This window comes from Emydura macquarii, unplaced genomic scaffold (assembly GCF_026122565.2).
Source record: "Emydura macquarii macquarii isolate MOO-44397 ecotype Brisbane River unplaced genomic scaffold, CSIRO-AGI_Emac_v2 contig_3220, whole genome shotgun sequence".
NCBI classification, from domain to species: Eukaryota; Metazoa; Chordata; order Testudines; family Chelidae; genus Emydura; species Emydura macquarii.
In genome coordinates this window covers 3907363-3930903 of record NW_027133357.1, presented here as the reverse complement: position 1 = coordinate 3930903, position 23541 = coordinate 3907363, and the positions used below count along the sequence as shown (strand labels likewise).

The window sequence follows — 23541 nt, the reverse complement described above, 5'->3', positions numbered from 1 at the left end:
GGAGAGAGGGAGAAACCTTCACATCGACCCTTTTCATTTCAGGCATACAAGCGGCTGGTGAATCCTCAGACAGGCAGAAATTTGGCTGCCATGCAGCTTCTTCTTCTAGATCAAGAACAGAAGCAGACCAGCAGGTTAATTCGTGGCCATCTCCCACACCCCCAATGACACTGTTACACATACCAGAGTAACTGGTTCTCAGGATGCAAATCTGAGATCATCTTACCTCCACTTCAAATGAGAGTCCATTTGAAATACTATGTGTTAGGAACTCTGTGCAGAGTCACCTATTATACTTTACTACTTAGGTACCATTTCCCACCCACAGCCACCACTGATCCATCTTGCCCAGGTGAGTCCAGTCCTCCCAGGTAATTCCTGCCCATGGCATGTCCCACTACCCCTTACAGGCCCTAACAGGGACTGTGTGTCTGCCCTGAAAGCAGTTCATTAAAGATGCTCAGAGTAGGCTCAGGTGTAAAGTATCTACTGCTAGGTTAGACTGATGAAAATTTAGCAGCTGCTTTCTTCCCCAATCTTGAAAACAGGGAGCCCATAACTTGTCACAGAATCTCTTGCTGTTCTCTGAACGGAGGAGGCTGGTAGCTTCACATGGCCTCAGCACTCCCAGAAGCCTCAACAGCAACCCATTATGACACAGCTATTTAGTAAGTTTCCTACTCCAGACTCTTCTGGGCTAACTGCTGCCTTTGGGAAGGGGAACTGCAGCTGACCCTCCTTTGTCAGTATCAGCGGGAGCCCTGAATGGATGACACTTCCATCCAATTACCACAAAGCTGGTTTAGTTAAGGAACAAGTACATGAAATATTGCTATGCTGTGCCAGGGCAGCATTCCTGACCTTCTGCACTTAGCCATACCCACTCTCCTGCCAAAAGACTTAGCTGCTTGCCCATGTCCTTAGGCTCACCCTGCCCTACTTGTGGAGCAGGGGTTACCCAATTCTGTTTTCTCACAACCTCTAGAAGGGATCATCTGGGAATGCCCTGCTCAGACAAATCACAGCCAAACCAGGATGACTGGCTAGCAGTTTTGTAGTTTAGGGCCTTCTACTGCTCCACTCAAGAGCCAGTAGTGATAATTCTAAGGCACACATGCCATTCGAGACACCTGGTAGGTCTAGGTCTAACACAAAGGCCTCCTTGTTCTGACTTTGTGTCACTGCAGCTAAAAGCTGCTGAGACCTTCATTACTTTCTGTAGCACATGTGGCATTGGTTATGGAGCAGGATTTATAGCCAGATCCCAGACTTTAGTTTGGGAATCCTATGCCACAACCAGCCAGGAACTAAAGGGTACTAAGCTCCTGATAATGCAAACTAAACCCTAAGGTTTGTCTGGGTTCCTCACTGAAGGGAAGGGCTTCTGTGTTAGTGAGAGCACTAAAGAGAAGTCTCCATCTGCTTCAAGAAGAGGGTTAAAGGCTGTCACAAGAATCTGAAGCTCAGCAGAGACTAGGTTGCTCTTTGAAAGAAGCAGGCAAGTTACAAAGGTTAATGGGGTGAAAAACTACCTCTGATTTTTAATTGTCATATAATGATACATGTGAAGAGGCGGTTAAGGGAAAAAATAAACAGAACACAACATTAAATAAAATAAATGGGATCTTAAGGGTTTGATGGTTAAATAGTAACTGAGAACAATAACAATTACTGCTTTATAAAAACTTCAGGGTCAAAGTAACTCATTCCTCAAGGAGCATAGGCAAAGTTTTGCCACCAAAAGGAGAGATAAAGTATACAGCCCTTGGACTCTGGGAAGGATTTTAGAGCAGGAGATTGCCCAGATTACAGGCATAGGGATCAATTTTTAAAAGCTTGGGTGCCTGAGGTTAGTCAGCCAAGCTGGGATCGTTAAAGGAGACTGACACCTCGCCCATATTCGAAGACCAACTGCACCTGAAGGTGAGAGTTTAAACCAATTTAGTTAAATTAATGCAACAGCATAAACCCGCTCCTAATCAAAGTCACAGAGATTCAGTTTTTAAACCGATTTAAAGTTAAACCAGTGCAATGCTAAATGTTAAAAAGGCCTGAGAGAGTGAAGTGTGCATTTTGCAAGGTGGCCCCTTCCCTCCCTCTAGATCGTTTGAAGAGCCCACCCCTAAATAATGTGATCTGTTTGCAGAAGTAGTGACCACCACACACTAAAGTCAGTGGGTGAGGAGAGCTCAGCACCTACTTACGTGTCTACCTTTACACAGTCACATTTGAAACCGTTACCCATTATGCCCAACTACTAAAAGTGAAGTGACTTTAAATAAATAACGGTACTGGGATATTACACACACACACAACCAGGGGGACTGTGCAATTAGGAATTTTACTCAGTTCTTACATTAGTTTCGTACTGCAATAGCAACTCCCTTGTTAAAGGTGTCCAGGAAAGTGCTTGCACTAAGCTCCAGTTGTCAGGGACTAAGGGCTTCTTTTAGAAGCTACCTTTTAAACTGAAGATTTCACACTTGCTTTCCAACCACAGACTTCGTTTTCCCCAAGCATTTTACACAATACTGCATACAACTGCATCAGTACACACTTCACAGGTAGGCAAACTGAGTCACCACATGGTTAAGTGAGGAGCCCAAAGTCATATTGCCACTGAGTAGCAGTCGGGTCTCCTGACCCCCAACCCCTGGGTTCAATATACAGAACAGCATTTACCGCGGGAGGGTAGACACAGGGTATGTCTATACTGACGGCGGCAAAGTCACCACTGTCAGATCGACCTATCTGGATCAATTGAGCAGTCAGTGAAGACCCGCTCGATCGATCCGGAAGTCGACGCACTAAAACCACCCCCTCAGGTGGCGTGGCGCTTCGTCGGCGCTGTGCGGTGAAGATGGCGCGCAGAAGGGAAGCACAGCAATCGACAGGAGTTATGCAAGCTACTCTGCGCAGCTTGAGTAACTCCTGTCGACTGCCGCCGAATTGCCAGGTAGGTGTAGACCAGGGCTAAGTTTGCCGTAGCAACAGTAGCTGAATCTTTACCTTTAGGCAGTAAAGTCTTATCAGTGTAGCATTAATGCCATTTTAAGTATTTAATTTATAACAGTTTGGGGATCATTTACTTCAGGCTGCCAAACCCACGCACCAAGGTTGCTATATTTCTTATTCAGGCTGAATGGTGACGGCAGTGTGGAAAGAGCCCGCCCTACAATATAATGCTGATCGGCACCAGGGCAGGGAGTGTGCATAAAGGCAACCTGCAAAGGACAAAAAATGAGTCCGCGCCCTTCTTGGTTATGAGGCTGAAAAGCAACCTAGAATGTGTAGAGATTTCTTTTAAACTTCAGAAATTTCAAGCATCTCAAGTCTGGGTCTCCCCAGTTATGCTGGAGGTCTCTTTAGAAGACCCAAAGATGGGTGAGAAGGTTAGATGAAAGGAGGAGGGGTGATGAATCTTTAACAAAATAACTTTTCTCCCAACTGAGTTAGGTTTTGCATTATACAGGTAGAAACAAAAAATTAAAGTTTCAAATAGTGCAATTAAAAGTCACTTCCCTTCACAAGTAATGGGACTTCGCTTCCCTGGTATCCATGATTTATAAACTTATTAGTTCTCCAGTTTATATTGTGATAATGTCATGGACCAGGACCCTATGGTGCCAGAGGTATACAAACAGAACAAAAAAGCCCCTGCCTCAACAAGCTTTCTCCTTACATTACAAAGATGAGCTCACCCTCAAGAGACTGTTACACTGCATGAGCTTCAATACCAAGCAGACTTTGATGGTTCTCAAATGAATATTTAGCCTATAGGATAGAAAGGACAGTGAGAATAATGATAGTCTTGTACATTTTCCTATCTCAGGATATAAAAACTGAAACCAAAGCTCTGCAATATCAACAGCCTGAAATGGGACCAAGACGAGGAACATACACCTGACATGATTTCGGCCAATCTGCTGTGATTGGTACCAGCAAAAAGACAAAGTTAATTGAAGCAAAGTGTGAGTTTAGATGCAAGCGGCTCTTCCACAGCAGCCTGTCCAAAACCAGGATAACTTCAGTGTATCTGTTACGCAAAGATAAAAATCCAGCCAGGCCTAAATTTGAGCGCTGCTCTGGCGAGAGAGCTGAAACTGCATCTTGGCTGGCAAACCATCAGTGCAGAGTTCAGGCAAAGGTGAGGGTATGCCCCAGTGGTGAGGTCTCGCTCACATCCAATGCAATCTGTGTGCAGCCTACTGTGAACTCATCGGGAGTGGAAAATTACATTTAACTCCAGCTGCATGAGCCTGACTGGCCACAGACTGCTAGCCCAGACAGACGTCAACTCACGGCCACACTGTGGTAGACATCAGCTCTCTGAAGCACTAGAATCACTCTTCATTCAGTACCTATCTTAAGCTTCATCTTTTCCTTACTCTCAGCAACGCTAGACTCCCTCTAGCCTGTTCCAACATCGGGATCCAATGTGCGCCTTCCCCCACCATTTACTGCTGTCTGTGGGACAAAGTTTAGGCCTTCCATTTCCTAAAGCAGCAACCACACGTCACAGGAACAAATCAGTATCTTTACCAACTTAATTCAGCAAATCAAATCATCCCGGATTTGTCACTTTCACTCCCCAGAACCAGCTCTTGTAACTGTTTATATCAGTGGGATAGGACAAGCAAGATAGAATTTCAGCAACAGAGCTCCTTGCTGCAGCAGACATAAGTGATCTAAAGAAACCACTTAACTTGCCCATGAACTGTTCTAATCTGGATTCTACCTCAATCAGGTAATTGAGAGGGATCCGAGCAGTAGTGGGTCCATGCTTCCTTATATGCCTTCATTTGGGAGCACGAGGTGCTGCTCTGCAGATACCCATGGACACTCTTGTATTCTCCAGTCAAGAACGCACAGGCGCATGTACGTGCTACAGTGGCACACACATAGGTACATATACTCGAAGAACCAGCTATGCACTGCAAATCCTCCATCAGCTGGCGAATGAATCAGCCCAGTTTCCTGTCACTTAAACCCCTTCTAAAAGAGGGAGTCATTAGAACTTAATTTTTATCTCGTCTCCACCTGATACAAGGATGAAATACAATAGCCCACGTAACTGCAGTTAGGAGATCACTGGAGAATAGGCTGTTTTACACAGGAAGATTGAGGCCACGCTATATGTATACACTCTCTCGATCCAAGTTTAACAGGAATTGGCAAAATGCTCTCATTCCAAACATGCCCAGCTTGGAATTTATCCTCTCCCTGCGGTACCAGAAAAGAATGTGCAATATGTCAGAACTCCTGAAAACAGCAGGCTCAATTGGCACAGGTTCCACAGCACCAAGGTCCAAGCCATGTAGCAAAAGGAAAGCAAAGTGAATCTTTGCAAAACGGAGCTTCCAGGCTGCACTTAGGCAGACTTCCACCACCTGTCCCATTCTAAGAAGCCTGAAAAGAGACAGATCCCTCACTGGTACCGCCACCTGCCGCCTCACTCTGGTGTTTATGAACTAAACCAAGACATTGCCAGGATGGCACGGGGATCTGACAGCTCTCTCAAGGTTAACAGTAGGCAGCACTGAGGCAATACCCATTTCCCTTGCAGTAGCAGGCTTCTCACCCTGCATCATAATGCTGCCTGTTTGACTAATCGGAACATCGCGTCCTTGGCCAGCAAAGTCCTTTCTCTGCTACCAACCCGAAGTAAACAGATTCTACAGCAACCATGAGTCCGTTACCAAGGTCACGGTATTGATCAGTAAGTGTAATTAAAATTCACAGTTCAACTGGCCCCAAGTGACAGGGCAGCTGGGTGGCCCCATGATCGGCATGAATAGCTGCAACATCCGTGTCCTGCCTTCTCAAAGACAATTCCCACAAGACTCCAGGTGCAGCAGAAGCTAGTATTCCTAGTGCCAACAGCAGCCTCGATTTCAAGAACAATTTGCCACGGCTGCTGCTCAGAATTCATTCACACGCTCTGCAAGGCCGAAAACCACCCCTCTGCTTGGAGCCTCCACGTTCTGCCTTATGCATTCGCCCCACCACCTCTGCTCTCCTTGAGGCTGACACATTCCAGCATCCCGCAGAGTCCAGGTTAACAACTGTTCTCGGCTCCGGCGGAGAAGGTTGAGCTACATTTCGCCTTGGGAAAAAGGGGCATATTTCAAAACATTTTTAATTCTGGTTAAATAAATATGGTCTGTGCATGAGTAAACTTTCATAAAGGGCTGCTTAGCTTTACGAGGACATGACTTACGGACTGATAAAGCCATCAAGTCTACAACAGCAGCATTGTTCAAACCTGCTAAGTTCCAGGCCCGTGCTGGTCTCAGATGAGGTAAGTACCTGTTCAGTGTCCTGATTATATATCGTTGTCCCTTCACTTTGGAGCACATTTTGTCTCAGGGTTTTATTCTCTCCACTACAAAACACCTACGAATGCTCAACTGATCAGAGAGCTTAACAGGAAATTCAGGAACCTTATCACAAAATGGAACACTGGAGACCATATAAATACCTTATAATGTACTGAACCCCATATAAGAAAGGGGCCTCCTTCATTAGACAACATCCTGTTTTTAAACCAGACAAACCCACCAAGCACAGTTCTCCTTGCACACTTCTGTTCCCCCTTTATTACGCCCCTTGCATTAAACAATTGATTTGCCACTCCTCTGGGTGACCTTTTAAGACAGGATCCTCGATATGTAAAGCAAATGACTAGACAATACACAGCTACAGATTTCAAACATTTATCTCCAAGTCATCTTAAACCTGGCTCCGGAGAGCAGATTCCCATAGCAAGATTGAGAAACCATTAGTAATGGAGAACGAATGGACTCGAACACTGCCCAAGCTGGAATCCAGCTGTGGAAAGAATTGTCAGGATCCCAAAGAAAGTATTGTCATAGACTGTTCCATACAACAAAACAACCTTCCATTTCAGGAAGAGTTTAAAAAAAAAACAAAAAAACACAACACTCCTCTATCACCATTAGATCTCCCATACTTGAGAATTGGCATTGCTTTTACAAGAACCAGGTTCCCATCAGGAAGAGCCTCAGGGCCTCTTCAGAGGACTTGATAACAGTAATTACAATGGAGCAGACAGAGAAATTTTGCACTATTCAAGAAGGATTGTACCTGCATGATCTGTGATCCCTAGTCACCTAGAACTGGCATTTTTATAATGAGGCTCTTGAGAAGCCTGCCAGAGCATCTGCAAAGGAGCACAGGGAATACAGGGAGGATTTTAACACCTTTCTAATGTCTGAAGATCAAGTATCATAAGGTCGGAAACTCAGTCTATTTCCAGTGGCCACAGCAGTGAATATATCGAGAACAAATGGACTTGATCCCTGAAATGTCAGTCAAAAGGACAAATCAGAAAGGACGCATATGTCATTCAACTGGACCCCAGAGGTCACCATCACCTTGGTATGCAAGAATGGGCCTCTTTTAGGTTCTCCACATCACCTATAATCCTTCGCATCTAGGTATGTGTAGAATTATTTCAAAATCTATATTGGTGAATCCAAAGTGTCTGATCACATCCTCCTATCATCACTGGTGAGACACAAGGAGAATTCTCCTTGGAAAGAATCAAAGGTTGTTGTTCCTACAGAAGCATATCAACACAGGACCAGGAGGTGACAACCCCTCTCTCTGTGGCTGTCATGGAAGAGCACCTGGAATATTGCATCCAGGCTTGGGCACCTTGTTACCAGACAGACAAACTGCAGGAAGATCAGAAAGAAAGTCAGGAGGCAACAGAGAATTACTTAAGGAAGAATGACAAGGTGAGTGAGCTAATACCTTTTATTGGACCAACTTCTGTTGGTGAAAGAGAAGCTTTTGAGCTCCCCAGAGCTTTTCTTCAGCTTTGTGTAGCTCGAAAGCCTCTTTCTTTCACCAACAGCAGTTGGTCTGACAAAAGATATTACCTCACCCACATTGTGTGGCTCATATCCTGGGATCAACATGGCTACAACAAAGCCACACACAATTAAGGAAGAACGACAGTTAAATGTGCCGGGTCTGGCTAAGCAGTGACTAAGGTACCCAGGTTTTAGCCTTAACCCTCCTACGGGACACAAAGAAAAACCTCTGACCCAGGCTGGAGGTATTTTAAACCCACGTTCGCTTACCCAGCTGGGAATGTGCGGTAGAAGGCAAGCTCTGCTTTAAATCGGGCTGGAACTTGGCCACTTTGCATTGAGGAAACAGGCTAAAAGTGCTGAGAGTCCTCCAATGCCTTTGCACAATTCCCCCTGAAGGACAGACAAGTTATCCTGCAACTGACTAGGAAAGTATTCTAGAGCAACACAGCACAAAGAATCACAGGATATGCTCCTAGTCGCACACAGGCGAGTGTGCAAACAGACACAATAATGCAGGCAGGGCTTTGCAGTGGCGATGCTCACATCTGGGCTAGACTAACCCAGCTCAGACCAATCACCTGGGTTAACTGTGCACTGTAGACATAGCCTATGGAAGTGACGAGGCGGGAAATACAACCATCTCCACATCTCGGAAGGGTGGAGGAGGATTTATGGGTGATAATTTAAACGCAGGAAATCCATGTCAGAAAGAAATTCAGAATGACTCTTAAGAAAAGCTTTGACAAATTCTATTGGATAGATTGTGACAGCTTCCCAGGAATAATGGAGGAAGCCCCACTACTTGGTCCTAGAAAGTGTACTGATCCTAGAGGGAATAATCTTATAGTTGGCAGGGGGCAGGAGAGCTAAGTGGCCTTTTCCATCTCTAATTTCTGCTTCACTCGAGAGAAGCTGAGAAATGCGTCCCAGATCACATTTCCTTCCCAGGTCTGTCAGAGCAGCTTGATTCACTGGTATCCTGCAGCCAGCCAGCAATCCAGCAGGGGTTTAATGGAGTACCTCGTAACCTCCAGGAGTACTCTTGTATTTGTGAAAAGGGACTGTATAGCATGTGGCAATCCTGCCCTGGGAAAGGCACAACTAACCTCAGCTACGGAAGGGCTGATATGACAGGAGCAAGCAGGCCTCATTTATCAAGGCAAGCCAGCACCAGGGAAAGCATCAGAGCAGCTTGTGCAAGTGACCTCAAATTAGCAAGACACAAAGCTCTGGGGAATGCCGAGTACAATCCAGAAGGATTTAAATCATATGTCTATCTGGATCCCAGATGCACCTATATCAGTCCTCCCAGTGCCTAATTCCCCTCCACATCCAGCTTTACTTTGCTCTGTCCTCCCCCCACCATGCACAGAGTAGCTCTGAGACTGTACCACTGCAGAGCTGCAGCAGTACATTAGTATTCTCCTTGGCACCTCTAGTATACAGCCTCAGCGGGATTCCACTGATGCCATCATACGCAGGTTCAGAAGCAAAAAATCCTCCGAGCCAGTGCAGCTAGTTCCACTGGGGGGCTGGAGGGGAGAGGAGAATACCACACTTACCTGCTTCTTAGGCCAAGGAGGACAGAGCCTTGGGCCGGTGCTGTAAAGCTCCAGTCTGCCTGACAGAGCAGGGAGCATGAGACAGCTTTTAGCCCCTTTCACATTTCAGTTCTGTTGCATGAACAAGCATAACTGACTGCACTTCAACCTGACGAAAAGCAGCTCATACCTGGTAAGGTAGATCATGGTATGAGCTGGGCTATTAAGCTTCACCGGTGGTGTCACAAGAGGATACTGCAGAGATAGGTCAGTGAGCTGCTGCTGTTACAGTTCATTATAGAAATCCTGGATAGATATTATGCTTTGTAGTCAGCGCTTGTTAGGGTCAGGGCAGTCTGATCCAGAGGCTTTACCCACCACTACTGTCGCAGGGTGTTTTCCCTATTTAGAATTCATCCCACCTTAGATCAAACAGCAGGTATCACTCCCCCCTGAAAATAAAACTATTAGTCACTGAAATACTCAATGAGCAAAAGCCCTGCTCACTGAACATCAGAGACTGAAGAAACCTGCTGTTCCTAATGAAAACAGCTCAAAGCGCTAGGCACCCTATACTGAACAGCCCCTGATTTGATAATGAGCTGTGGGAAAAGATCATTTCGGTTTTTCGCTAACAGGGTAAGAGTCCTGAGCCATTACGAGAATACTGTTCTGGATGTATCTCTAAAACCCACAACACAATCCACTGCTGTAGGGAAACCTACTGGTGGCTAATCCATCGGTTTCTAACGCTACTAACATCTAGGCACTACACTACGGAACACACAGGTTAACGCATAGGACTAAGCATACCCCCAGTACCTCTGCCTTTCTTCAAGTGCCCACTGCAGTGTGGTAGTATCACTGGAGAACAAAGCTGGTGTTATTTTGCTAACAGGAAAGACAAGGCAAGATGAGTTCCATTAAGTAGACTGCAGTCAAGAGAGAGCCTCAGCTAAGCCAGCCTCCCCAGTCTACTGTGGGAAAAAGATCACACATTTCTGTGCAGGGTTTTATGGCCTTGTATTTAAACCCAGAGTTTATCACATTTAATCTCTTAATCGCTTACCTCCTGCTGCTTCACTTTTTAACCTTTACCCAAGTCAATGACAAGAGAAGAAACAGGAGATCCTCAAGGCCAGGGTATGTGGCTAAAGGGGTTCTCACCGTCTGGCTGTTTCAGGCTGCCACAAAGGCCTGAATCAAACATGAGGAACACATCTACTTCTGATGAGGATCTTCCCACAGCCCAGCTGCTATAAAAGATGCTTCTTGCTAATGATCTCTCCAGCTTCTCATGTGAGGCGCTTAGCCTGGGAAACTGAACACATTGGCAACCTGTCCAAATGAATGCTGAGAGATGCTTACTCCCATCAGCTCTTTCACTGCACTTCTCAGCAAGCCTAAACACAAGACTCCTCTTTGACAAGCTATTCTATAATGGTGAGTACAAAGGAGATAGAGCCAGTACCAGCACACAAATCCTGGAGAGGTTCCCATCCTCCTCCTGTGTCAGATCTTCATGCCCACCAGCTTTTAAAGAATCTTTTGTTCAAAGCATATCAACATCAGCCACCACTGTTGGACTCTCTCCCCCCTGGTGAATACAGGGAGTTACTCTCAGCGGTTTGCCTGAGATGTTGAGATAAGGTTGGTGGGCCTGTGTGAAAGCAAGGAGTTTCAAGAGTTTCAAAGCTCAAAAAGGAGACACGGAAGTCACTTCAACTTTGCATTAATTGAAATAAATATGAGTCTCAAAAAGGAAAGAGGACTGTTAATGGTTATGATTTTGTTATGATGCAACTTGAAAATGCCTTGAGCTTCTGAGATAAGCTGTAAGCACTTAGCATTGTATACTTTCGAGTTTTTGCCAACGCCTCTGGTATCAGGGCTACTTGCAATCATCGGGTGTGCTGGGAAAGCGGTGGCCTGAAGCATTCATTCATACCAATGGCACTGTACTGCCACTCAAGATTTCACTGGCTACTGATGTTATCAGCCTCAAAGGCCATTAACTGAATGTCCTGAAGTGCTCTGGGGACAGCTGTGGCAACACTGTAGCCTGATGACTGCATATCAAACAGGCCTAAACTACAGCAGCAGTTCAAGGGTCAACTATTACCATCCATACACCCAAGTATATGAGTCCTCCCCAGGAGCCTCTCTCACAAGAACACTGGATTGAGCTAAACCCTCATCCTCACATTACAGCAAGGGCTTTTCCACACCACTACCACATCAACTTCTCCTTTTTACCCGGCAAGATGCTTAAGTGTTCCACTATATTCCTTTGTCACATCACTGCCACGGTATGGCTGGCTCTGACTGTTACTTTCATATCCACCATGAAAGACTGGAAGGAGGTTACAACAATCAAAAGAAAATAATTTGCTTGAGGTCTCTCACATGCATGGCTACAGCTGCAGAGGCACCCATGGAAAGAAGCAGCTCTTAGCCTCTGCATTCTTCTACTCCTTCCTCCAGGCAAGATCCAGAGTCTGCATAAATAGATACCATGCATAGAAAGACCCATTGAGTTCCCCTGTCACTGGCAGCTAAATGCTAGTTATTTGAGGACATTAGGCAAGAGGGGATGTCTCAAATGCAAATGATTTTAAGTGGCCTCTAGATGAAACTAGTATCCCCCACCCTCTATAATTCCACCACCTATGTCAACAACAAAAAAATTCTCAACAGGAAGGCTTTGCATTTCCAGAGGCTGAGGCTGTAGTGATTTTCCCATTTACTCTGTTCAAGTCCTCAACTCAGGCATGTGGCAGCAGCCTAGGGGAGAACATGATATTCAGCACAGCAGGGACCTCTCACAGCAAGTCTAAACCCCCGAGTCTCAGCTGCATCTACACTGGCCAAGTTAAGATCTGAAGTTCACCGTCAGTGCAACTCTCCCAACGGGCTGATGGGAGAATTTCAGTCACTACAGGGTGAAGGGGCAAGAGGGCTGTCCCACAACCTGCTATCATGCCCCAGTTCACAAACTACCTTCTCCCCAGCCTGACTCATGCAGCCACAAATCCACCCAGCTCCAAGGCTGCCCTCCTGCTGACCCTGAGTTCAGGGTCACAGCAGACAACCTGCCTGATTCTAACCCCCCCACCCATCTACCTCCTGACAAATATCTATACCAGACCATCGTAACTCCGCACAGCACCCGCCCCACAAAGCTTTGTGCACCGTATCTGGCAACCTCCCTACAACCTCAGGACACCCCACTTTGCAAACATCTCCTCCGTCCTCTTCCCATGGACACTCCCTGCCCCTCTGTCCACATCCCACTAGCACCCATGCTCCGGGCAGCCTCACCCTAGTGCAATCCCTGGGAGGCACAGCGGGTGACGGGCTCCCCCCAAGACCGGTGATCCCCACTCTCGGGGCACATGCTACCCCGGCACAGGCCTTTAGTCACCCACCTTCACCTCCAGGCCGCCCCACAGAGAGCCTTGGATCAGCTGCCAACGAGGTCTCTTGTGGAGCAGAGCTGGTACCACCCTCCACCCGGGACCAGCTCCCTCGGAACCACCCCCACCGGGACCGGCTCCCCTCGGCACCACCCCCACTGGAACGGGCTTGCCTTCCCCCCCTCCTCTCGGAACCACCCTCCCCGGGACCGGCTGGTTCCCCGGGACCGGCTCCCCCCCCCCGGTACCTTCTTGGGCGCCTTGGTGACCGTGGCCATGAAGGAGTACTTCTCGGCGTCCTCGATCTCCTTGGCCTGTTTCATCTCGTCCCCGACGCCGGAGTCTGGCACCGACATCCTGGAGCTGCGGGCCGGGGCCCGAACCGGGCCGGGGGCGGGCGGGCGGAAGCAGCAGCGCCGCCCGGGGGATCCGGGCCGGAGCGGGGGTAGGGAGCAGCAGCGGCAGCCGAGCCCGCCCCGGGGACGCGCAATCCGGAGACTCCGACCCCGCCGGCTCGAGCACCACGCACGGCTCTGCAGCTGCAGCACCTGGGACTCACTGCGGCCGCCGCGCGCTCCGCCAGGGGGCGGGGCTAACCACCGGCACGCGTCAGCAGCACGCACGGGGGCGGGGCCTATCGCCACGCAGCACGCACGGACCGGGCAGCGGACGCCGCACGCAGGCAGCGGGCAGGGCCCCGTGTTAGGGGTCGCGCGGCGCCCCCTTGCGGTCCAGAGTGGGAGCGAGCGAGCGCGCTCTGCAGGGGCGATGGGTCTGGCGTGGGGTGGCAGGGGTGACTGGAGCAGGGGAGCAACCGGGGGCTGAGCTCAGCATTGCGCTTCCCGTCTCTAGGGGGCGCTGCTGGGTTTGGGGGTGCTACTGGTTGGATGGGTGCTGTAGGGTTGGGGGGCGCTGCTTGGTTTGGGGGGCCACTCGGTTGGGGGAGGGGTGTTGCTGGGGTGGGGTAACACAGGCTAGACTTGGCACCCAGAGAAATCCAGGCCAGCCTGAATAGCGGATGGGATCTCAGGGCTGGGACTGTGGCCAAGCCAGGTTTTGCAACTGGAGTGGGGGTGATGGGTCATTGGTGGTGGACTGGAGAACGAGCCTGCCCTGCATGCACCCTACACCCGTGGTTCCTGTCCTGGTAGGCTGGGCCTGGCTTCCCACTCTGGGCAGCAGGAACTGATGATAAAATACATAACATAAAATACATAACCTCCCCCTCCACCAGCCCGAGTAACACGGAAACAAAGGTGCAGAATGGAGGGCCCACATGCCCCATAGTGTGTTACGTCATGTAGGGACAGCCCCCTCCAATCTGGCACACGGCATTGCGGCACCACTCCAGTTCGGTCATGCCGGAGGGGCGGCCAGGCCAAATCAGAGTGAGTGGCGTCATGACGCGGCACAGGGGGTCGCAGCGTCACACAACCCTTGGCGCCATGTCGCAGAGCCAGTCCAGGGCTGGCTCACTCTCCAGCTCCCTGTGAAAATCCATGTCATATGCCTCCTTTTGTCAGTTCCATAATATGATGGAGAAGGCACCACATGTACACCTACAGACACTGGGGTGGCAGTCATCCTCCTTTCCCCCCCTATTAGTTCTGCCACTGTGCTGGGGGAGATATCCGGGATTAGGTCTGAATCCCCCAGCCCTTGGGGGGAATCAGGGAGCACCCCCGTGACGCAGGATTTGGATTTTGTCTCTTCCATACAATCTTTTGTTTGCTTTTGGAGTAGAAATAAGTAAAATCTAAGGGCAACGAGAGGATCTCCCAGATTCCCACAGACAGTCCAGCAACTGAAATAGCCTGAGAAGACCAGATTGCTGCCCAGACAGTTCCCTGCGGCGTAAAAAACACTGTGAAACATGCAATTGCAGATAAACACCAAGACAGGCAAATGCCCAGACCCCCGCAGGCACCCAGCTATTGGGAAGGGCACTATCAAGCCGCCGCTAGATGGCGCGATGTGCAGGTTGAGTGCTTGCTTGCTAGGCAAGGCCTCCAGGTGGCGCAGTTGCACCTCTGCATAGCTGCCACTGGGTGCCTTGCCACATGGGAAGAGTGATGACTGGACATCTGAGCTGACTGCAGGGTGTCATTTGTCATTGGGCAAGGGGGGGAGTTGCCCCCCGACTTTTCTATGTCTATGTGCTCCATTATATCTTCCACTCACCCCCAGGAATTATAGTTACATATAATGCTGACAAAATTCCCCCTCCCCTCCCAAATTTTTCTGAAATGACATCTCTGGTTGGTTGGCAGGCTGGAGCTGACCTCTGTGCCATGGACATGGGATGAAAGCAGGTCTCTCCTAGCAGATGTTTTACTTTTGCACGCATTTGGGCGTGGTTGCCCGGCAGTGTGGCTGCAGTATGCACTAGGCTTTGTTCCAGGAAAAGCTGCTAAGAGAAAAGTGAGATTGCATAAAGAAAAATTTCTCTTTACTTCCTTGTGACTTCTTGCCCTTGAAACTGCTCAGCCGAAGACACAGAGAACAAAACAGACTCGTCCAACAAGAGATCAAAACGAGGACAGCAGTTTGGACTCCAGTGCTTCTGATAGTGAGAGTGAAGATGAACTACATCGTGTGATGGAGCAGATACTACCCCTGAAAGAGAGACTCTGACTCCAGAGGCAGAAACATTCAATCCATGTCTGAGAAATGAGGACGCCGTTAATCCTGTAAACTTGGAAACAGCTGATCAGATTGATCTGTCATTCACACCAGCCACTGAAAGACATGAATGCCAAAACAAGACAATGGAACCTGAAGCCAGGAGCGCACAAGAGGACAAATCACCAGAACCATCTACTGCCTCATAGACTTTAAGGCCAGAAGGGACCATCCTGATTATCTAGTCTGACCTCCCGCCCATTGCGGAACACAAAACCTCACCCACCTACTCCTCGAATAGATGGTCCCCTAACCTCTGGCTCAGTTACTGAAGTCCTCAAATCTTCATTTCAAGACTTCAAGTTACAGAGAATCCACCAGTTACTCTAGTTCAAACCAGGAAGGGACCCAACACACAAGGTCATCTGAGTAGGGCAAGAAGAGTCCCGCAGACACTTACCTTGAATCTTTAGGGGCATGTACTTATCTGTGTCTAAATCCAACTCCTGGACCGGTGACTGCACCATGGTGTTATTCTCATGTTTGTCACATGCCATGCCAAATACTTATCCCTGCACCTTATTCTAAATTCTATGCAAGACATGGAATATCGGTAAATGAAGTGATACTGACTTATGCTACAGATGTTGCTCTAAATCATGTTTTATAGTTCTGAATGGTTTATTATGTTAATTTAGCAGACTTTTTTCCTAACTAGCTTGCCATAAGCACAGTGACTTGGAGACACATGGTTATACCATGGAGCATATCAGAGCAGTTATTTCATCAGATATAAACCGTTCAGCACTGGCTATGCTGTTGGACAGTGGAACTACCTTTGCCATAGAAATGTCCTGCCTACTGTAGAGCGAGGAAGAAGTTTCCATCATCGGGATGGTACCAGAACTGGTGGCTCACCTGATGACAACTGTGTAAGAGCACTTGGAATGTGTGGACGACTGTTAATAAGTCAAATGGACGGACTGAATGTTTTATACTTTAACAGAAACATTGGGAGGACATTACATTTATGAGTGGGGACCGTAGCACTCTTAAGAGAATGTCAGGGTTATATTTACTGTCTGGGTGAGCTTCAGCTGCACCTGTCCCTCTAGACGGTTGGAGCTCTGCTGAAAAAGTCAAAGGGAACATGGTGGGAAAGTGGAAAGGTGATCCAGTGGAGTGGTTGGTGTGTTGTGGTCAGACTGAGTGGGTTGGAGGAGCTTATGGAAGCTGCATTGGCTGGGGGATATTTTTGGATATTAACTTTAATAAAACGCCAGTTTTACAACCACTCTTGGTTTAGGAGTGTAACATGGCCACCACCCAGGAACTGAAACACCACCCACAGGGGACTGCTTCATTCTTTATTTCAGCCCCTGGAGGCATCAGATTAGCCGCAGGAGAGTGAAATGGCTGGGTGTGGGGCCCACCTTAGTGCCCAGATAGAGAGACCCAGAACCTGACTTGGGGAGAGCGCTTTGAAACAGCGTTGGGGGGACCCCGTTACATCCAATCCTGTTGATACAGAACGAGAGGCTGTCCGCCAGTCCTGCAGCAAGTCCCGTCTCTTTGGGGAAGCGCCTGAGAATTCGAAGGCCGCTCGCAGAGTTCATCCAAAGGTTTAGGCTCTGCGGAATCGGGCTGGGAATTTCATCAGCGTCCCTCCACTCTGACCCAGAGTGGGCAATTCAGGCTCCATGCATGCAACCCCCTGCATCTCTCTTGACACTGGCAGCGTGGCTGCGGCTCAGCTTCCCAGCGGTGCTTGGAGGAGCTGGGTGAGAGCTTGGCTTTGGTTTTGAAAAACTTCACATCTGCTGAACTTTGATTCTGCAAAAGCAAAAGCCAGACCCAGGCTCCATGTCAGGCAACCCCCATACTTTGCGGGGAATCAGTCTCAAGTAACCATGGTGTCTCTTGAACAGCTTCCATTTGAAACCACTTGTATTTTCTCCTCTATGCAAATAAGTCATCTTAAAGCAACTGGAGCGCTTTGGAGGAAGCCAGCCGAGCTCTATTTTCAGAACTACAGCAGCAGACCACGAGCTGCTGAAATTATCACAGAAGCATCAGCACAGAGACCCACGCTGCAGCTCACAGGACACTTCCTCTCATCTGGGTTAATCTCTTTGTCGGGCTCTCTACCTAGCCTGATATGGTTCTCTACAGGTGCACTCTCTAGGGCCTCTAGTGACCCAAGAGCTGTCCCATAGCCTCGTGCTATCAGAATTGCCAGCTCTGGTGTTCTCATCATGAGTGGTATGCGCTCTGGTGTTTTCCTTAAAGCCCCAGCTCCTGGAGTCAAGTGATCAGATGAGACTCTCAGCTTGCTTGCTTTTTCTTTTTAAAATAACTTTTTAGCCCTAGTGATTGCAGGGAAAAGCTAAAAAATCTGACCCTGAAAGGCGCAGAAGCCAAAAGAGCCGCAAATCTCACCTTCAAAAAAGAGTTTTCAGCCCATGAGGTTTGCAGGGCCTGACTCATCCTGTGTGAACGTTTGTGGTTGGCAGTGCTGCACACTGGAAAGTCCCTTTGTCGCTGATGCAAAGGCATCCTTTCCAGACTCCTTTGGGAGAGAGAACAATATGTATCAAAATGTAAGAGCACAGGCATCACCGTAGAACATCAGAAAGGGTCCATCTAACTTTGACAATGGTCAGTGCCAGATGCTTTGGAGGATGACGCAAGATGGACAATTATATAATAACCAGCAATTGGGGGCATTTCTTCCTGTCTCCTGTCAGCTAGTAGCTGGCTTTTGCCCTGAAGTATTAGGATGTCCAACCCCCATCACTTTGATCTGATCTTATTTAACGGTGGATGTTCTCATTACCAATGTAGGAGGAGATCTGGCCCTTCTGCTTCTCAATCCCTTATGTGCTTTTTAAAAATCTCTCCCATAAATGAGTATATCCTGGGTTGAACCCTACCAAGCCCTTGCCCTCAATGGGCCAGACCCTCAGCTGGCATAAATCATTGCTACTGTCAATGGAGCGACACCAAATGTACATCCCCTGAGGATCTGGCCTGATATCTAGTGCAGGAAATTCTACAAAACCATTATATGTGGCATAAAAACAAAGTGCTTCCTAGTTTTAAACGTGTTGTGTTGCCTTCTCTAGAACCTACCCACCTCCACTGGAGCCCCTTTGCAAGTGGAAGCCAGATGCAGTAGGGCTGGGACAGGGAGGTAGCCTGCAGATTCAGGGCATACTAAACCCTGCCAGATGGGTATGAAGTGTGTCAGGCTAAGCAAGGTTTAAAGGTAGTACAGTTTGTGCCGCACCCTTATCAGGTGTTAGGAAAAATGTGGAGCAAATTAAGCTGCCTGAATCCCTCCCTTGGAAGGGAACCAGGCAGAGAGAGCTGAGGGAGGCGGCTGCAAATTTGCCTGGCACCGAGTTGTACGGCGGAGAATTCAGAGAGAGTGGAATCCGCCATGTGGCTCCAGATATACAGCCCCCAGGGCCAGCTCCTCAGCTGGTGTGTAGATTGGTACAAGCTCCACTGAGCTTATGCCGATTTACACCACCTGAGGCCTTGGCCCAGGCAGCCAGCTGCCTCGTGGATTTTGTTTAGATCCTCCTACAGCCGGTGTAGGGAGGGTGTGAGAGAGGGGCAGGGGCAAAGGGAGAGTGGGAGCGAACGGGTGTGAGAGACCCAGAGTGGGGGCGATAGCATCTTTCCTACTAACCAAAGTGACACTCTGATGGGCTGGTGCTTCCCACCCCCACCCCACACACTGCCACCCTTGGAGGCACTTTACCAGCTAAACACCTCAGTCCAGGAACTTCCCCCTTGCTAGAGCATTCGGTGGGCACTGTAATTCCTTCCACCCAGGCACAGCTAAGCAGGAAACCAGAATGGCTTGGGGCTGGCTGGGACTGGATGAGTTTCAGAGGGAGACACTGCAGTCCTTTTCCCCAGTGATTGGGCTCCCCAGGCAGGGGTAACTGGCAAGCCCTCCTGCTCCAGCTCGAGGTTTGGATCCCGGCATGGGCCCAGCCTGTACGTCAGTTCATGGAGCGGAGTTCGGCATTATATAAGCTCCAGATTACTGGCTGGAGTGCAAACCACAGGAGCTTTGTTTTCTGCCCAGAGTGGTTGCATGATCCCTTAGATATTCCCCGCCTTCGCTAAACATTAACAGGCCGAGCAAACGCACAGGCAGAAACTCTGGTTGCACCAGAGCTCATAGACCCCACGGGTCCATACTAGCCTCTCCCAACGTGAAGTGATAGAGGGGGGGAGGGCTGGCACTGGGGGAATTTGCAGAGGCTCCAAGTTCTAGCAGGGGTGTTGCCGACAGCATTACAGGAGCACAGCCCTCTGTCGGAGACAGGGCTAGATGGGCTCCTACTGCACGATGCTCGTGTTCCTCTGCAGAGGAAGTTCAGGTCAGATTCTCCCACATCCATACTCTTCCTGGCCCCTTCACTGAGCAGAGACTCCCCCTATCCCTCCCCCAGCAGAGCACACCCCACTGTCATCTCTTCCCCCCAAAGCAGACCCCACTGCCACCTCTTCTCCCGTCATCCCTCCCCAATCACACCCCCAGGGGTGCCCTCAGGTACCTGAGAAGAACTGCCTACAATCTGCGCCCTCTGACCATCCTTTCGCCACCATTGGCCAAGGTGGGTGAATGGAGAGTCTGCGCCTGAAGAGAGCAGCAGTGAGCCAGCGCCATATGCACTTGGGAACAGCAGAAGGAGCCAAGCCTTGTGTGTGCTCCTGAACAAAGGATCCGGTCTGCTCCAGACTGAGGGCAGTCAAAGTACAGCAGAGAGGCCGATAGGCAGATCTCAGCATCAGATAACTCTGGGAGGGCAGTGGTGGAAACAGAGGAAGGTTGTGCAGAAGTCTTTAACCCTTGCAGAGTCCAGACAACACAGAAGCAGAAAGAAAGTCATTTTAGAGACGGAAACCTCTTCCTGTCAGGGCAAGCTGAACCCCCCACATTTCTCTCCAGGAGATGGGTCTTTAACAGAGACCTGTTCCCAATACCTTTTTCCCCATAAGCCTGGATTCTAGGACGCCTCGTGGAGTAAGGTGCTACTTAGCATGAGGGATGGGGACAAATGCAGGCACATAGCGCCAGATTTCCATGGATTCCTGCATGGTGATCATCGACCCTGACCACATGCATAACACATCCCCAAAGAGCTCAGGACCAGGTTTTTGAGGGCTCAGCACCTACCCCTGGGAGCTGGATTTTCAAGAGCTCAGCTCCCCCTCAGGCCTTGTCTACACTAGCAAGCTGTGCTACTTTAACCATACAGGGTGCACTTCCCCCCCCCCCATTGCGTGGATCCAGTTTTAACAGTATAACGAGGCAGTGTGGCCTAGTGCATAGAGCACTGAACTGAGACTCAGGAGACCTGCTCTGCCACTGGATGACCTTGAGCATGTCGCATCTCTCTTCCTGCCTCAGTTTCCCCCCTTGTGTAAAACAGGGATAATGATACTGACCTCCTTTGTAAAACGCTTTGGGGCCCGCTGATGAAAAGTGCCAGATAAGAGCATATTATTATCATCATAAATGCTTATGCCAGGATAGTAGATGGTCCCGCACAGGAAGGGGAATAAACTAGACCAGTAGGTTGCAGGGCAATGCCCTCAGTCAAGCACAGCCCTGCAATCCCAGTGCCCCCTTGGACGCTTTCACAGTCTTGCAAGGATTTACTCCCAGAACTAAGTACTTAAGTCAAGATCCCCCCATGTGCTTCTTAAGTCCACCCTTCTTCTGGGAGCCTGGGCAATAATTCTGACAGGCTGCCTCCTTGCCTAAATCCAGGAGCTCCCACAGACCTACCCCTGGGCTGGTGTAGCAATTCAGGTAGCCTTATCCTTCTTGTATTCCAGACACCCCAGCCGCTCCTCCTGGGGCTGGGCTATAAACAGTCACCCCCTCTCTCTGGAGCAGGAATCCCCCAGCTCTCCTCTGCAGCTGGGCTGTAACTCAGGCAGGCTGCAGGCCTCAGCCAGCATCTCCTCACCCGCTCCCTTTTCCTTTCTCAGTCCTTTCCTCCGAGGCTGGGAGGGATCAGCAGGTGAGGGCGACAACAGCACCGTGGTTACCTGCTGCTGCTTGAGATGACCATCTCCCTAGGAGCAGCCCCTGCACTCAGCTCCGGTAGCCTTTTTCCAGGCCCAGGAGCTCACCGGTCACTTAGCAGCCACCTAAAGGCGTTAGCCACAGCTGAGTTAGGAGCTGAAGTATGGTTGTGGATCTGGGCTTTAATTACTGCAGGTGGGCTGAGATGGGCTAGTTCTCCTTAAAGAGGCCCATCACACGTCAACCGGCCAGCCATCTCAGACCATGGCGCCAGGTACCTCTGCAGGGGGCGTATTGGTATAACCACTTCGGGGTAAAATCGTCTCTCACTGGCATGGCTACCCCTGGACACACATGGCAGACTAGGTGTGAGGCACCTAAATGTGGGCCAGCTTTTCCAAACTGTTCAGCATGCCCCCGTGCTGAGCCCTTTTGAAGAACCAGCCTTCTGTGCTCAGCTGAGAACCAAACCTTTCGGTAAACTGCGTGGTGACAACCATCGGCCGGCTTTAACCGTGCATGAGGGAGGAAGTAACATCTAGTCCCTGTGTTCTGTTTGGTGACGTGAGAGGCTGCTTGTGGGTGCTAAGTTTTATAACCGACATCCAGACCGAGTGCAATAAGCGATTAGATACACAACACCTGGGTGTTGGTTTATTGCTCTGCAATCAAGGCGCTATTCAGTTTAGTCTTCACTCCAGGGTTTTATCTAGGCACCTATGTGGCCCCCACACACTGTATTAGCTAAGAGCCCCCCCTGCCCAGGTGTGTATAGAAATCGCAATGACACTCGCCCAATTTATTGAGTAGTCTGTAGGGGGCTCCCTTTGGTAGGGTTTTAAAAGTTTATTTAGGGTCCGTATGTGCCTGAGTGTGTGTGTGCATGCCTGCCCGCGTGTGTGTGCATGCCTGCCCGTGTGTGTGCATGCCTGCCCGCGTGTGTGTGCATGCCTGCCCGTGTGTGTGTGCGTGCAAGTGTGCCATGATCTGGCGATGCAGTGTCGCAATACTGCATTGGTGCACCCCGCACTATCATGCCATGATCAGGCTGAGTTGTGACACAATGACACTGCGTCTTGCAGCGCGATGGCTCAATGCTGTGTTGCAACTTGACACCCCGGAGCTGTGACAAGGCCATGGCGTGACACGAGGACACCGAATTGTGACCCGATGATGTTGCGTCCTGCATTGTTGTGAGGCTACGCCGGGGCGCAACGCCGTGGCACGTCAGCTTAGAGTAATGGCCTCACACACTGCTCCATGTCATGACTGGGCGGTGCCGCACCAGGAGATGTCGACCCGAGTTGCGAAGAGGACAAGCCGGCCTGTTGAGAAGGCTGAGCAGAACCGGCCTGGCAATTTTTCAGATCATTCGCTCTGTGTGTGTCTAGACGTGTGATTGTGTTTGTGTGGGTGCGTGCACGCGCTGTGCCTGCAGCCTGGAATTCCAGCGTTAAATGCTGCCGCTTTCCTGAGAAGCTGATAAAGCCTGAGCTTGTCTTGCCGCTGTTTATCAACATGGGGAAGGAGGACGTGTGGTAGCAGGCTGTGTTTTTACAGACTGAAGGCATACAGGGCAGCGCCCATTGGGCCTGGGAATGCCTTTGATTAGGAAACTGCTGGGTAGGCAGCCAAGATGTAGGGGCAACCTGAGCTTTGTATTGAGCCCTGCCCCTCGGTCCTGTCCATCCGCTGCTGCTAGATCCAAGCACCATTTCGTCTGGATCAGGGAGGAGACCCAGCAAAACCCCAGCCTCCCTGGGGGGGACTCGCCTCCTTCTGTTGCTGAGAGATGTACAGCTCCTGCCTGGGATATGGTAGGGGTGTGTGGAAGAAAGCTGTGCTTAATTTATAAGCAATTAGGTGCTGGGGCTCAAGCAAGTTTTTTTAATTTTCATCACTGATGCAGCAAGCCCGGAGGTGCCCGGGTTCCGCCCTGGCAAGCCCTGGCACAAATCAAGCACAGGAAGTAAGGGTGCAAGGAGGAGGGGTGGGGGGCTGGATGCAGGGATGGGCTGTAGGGAGGAGCAGGACGCCTGCCGAGGAGGAGGGTGACCACC

General features: G+C 49.6%; 1 protein-coding gene and 2 long non-coding RNA genes across 4 annotated transcripts in view; all 3 read right to left on the bottom strand.

Moving 5' to 3' along the window:
• AHCYL1 (adenosylhomocysteinase like 1) overlaps nt 1–13364 on the bottom strand; it is a 37174-nt gene extending 23810 nt beyond the window's left edge. For both annotated transcript variants that reach the window (XM_067531887.1, XM_067531888.1), the window contains exon 1: nt 13050–13364. In XM_067531887.1, coding sequence (XP_067387988.1) covers nt 13050–13157 — 108 coding nt within the window. In that variant the 5' untranslated portion in view covers nt 13158–13364. The remainder of the gene's footprint in view (nt 1–13049) is intronic.
• A 1349-nt stretch (nt 13365–14713) lies between these two features.
• Nucleotides 14714–15987, bottom strand: LOC137142336 (uncharacterized). Its single transcript, XR_010916893.1, has 2 exons — nt 15884–15987; nt 14714–15540 (listed from the first exon to the last, which is right to left on the bottom strand). It is a non-coding gene; the product is annotated as an uncharacterized lncRNA (long non-coding RNA).
• Nucleotides 15988–16212: 225 nt separating this feature from the next.
• Nucleotides 16213–21867, bottom strand: LOC137142335 (uncharacterized). Its single transcript, XR_010916892.1, has 3 exons — nt 21239–21867; nt 17863–17992; nt 16213–16550 (listed from the first exon to the last, which is right to left on the bottom strand). It is a non-coding gene; the product is annotated as an uncharacterized lncRNA (long non-coding RNA).
• Nucleotides 21868–23541: the final 1674 nt, after the last annotated feature.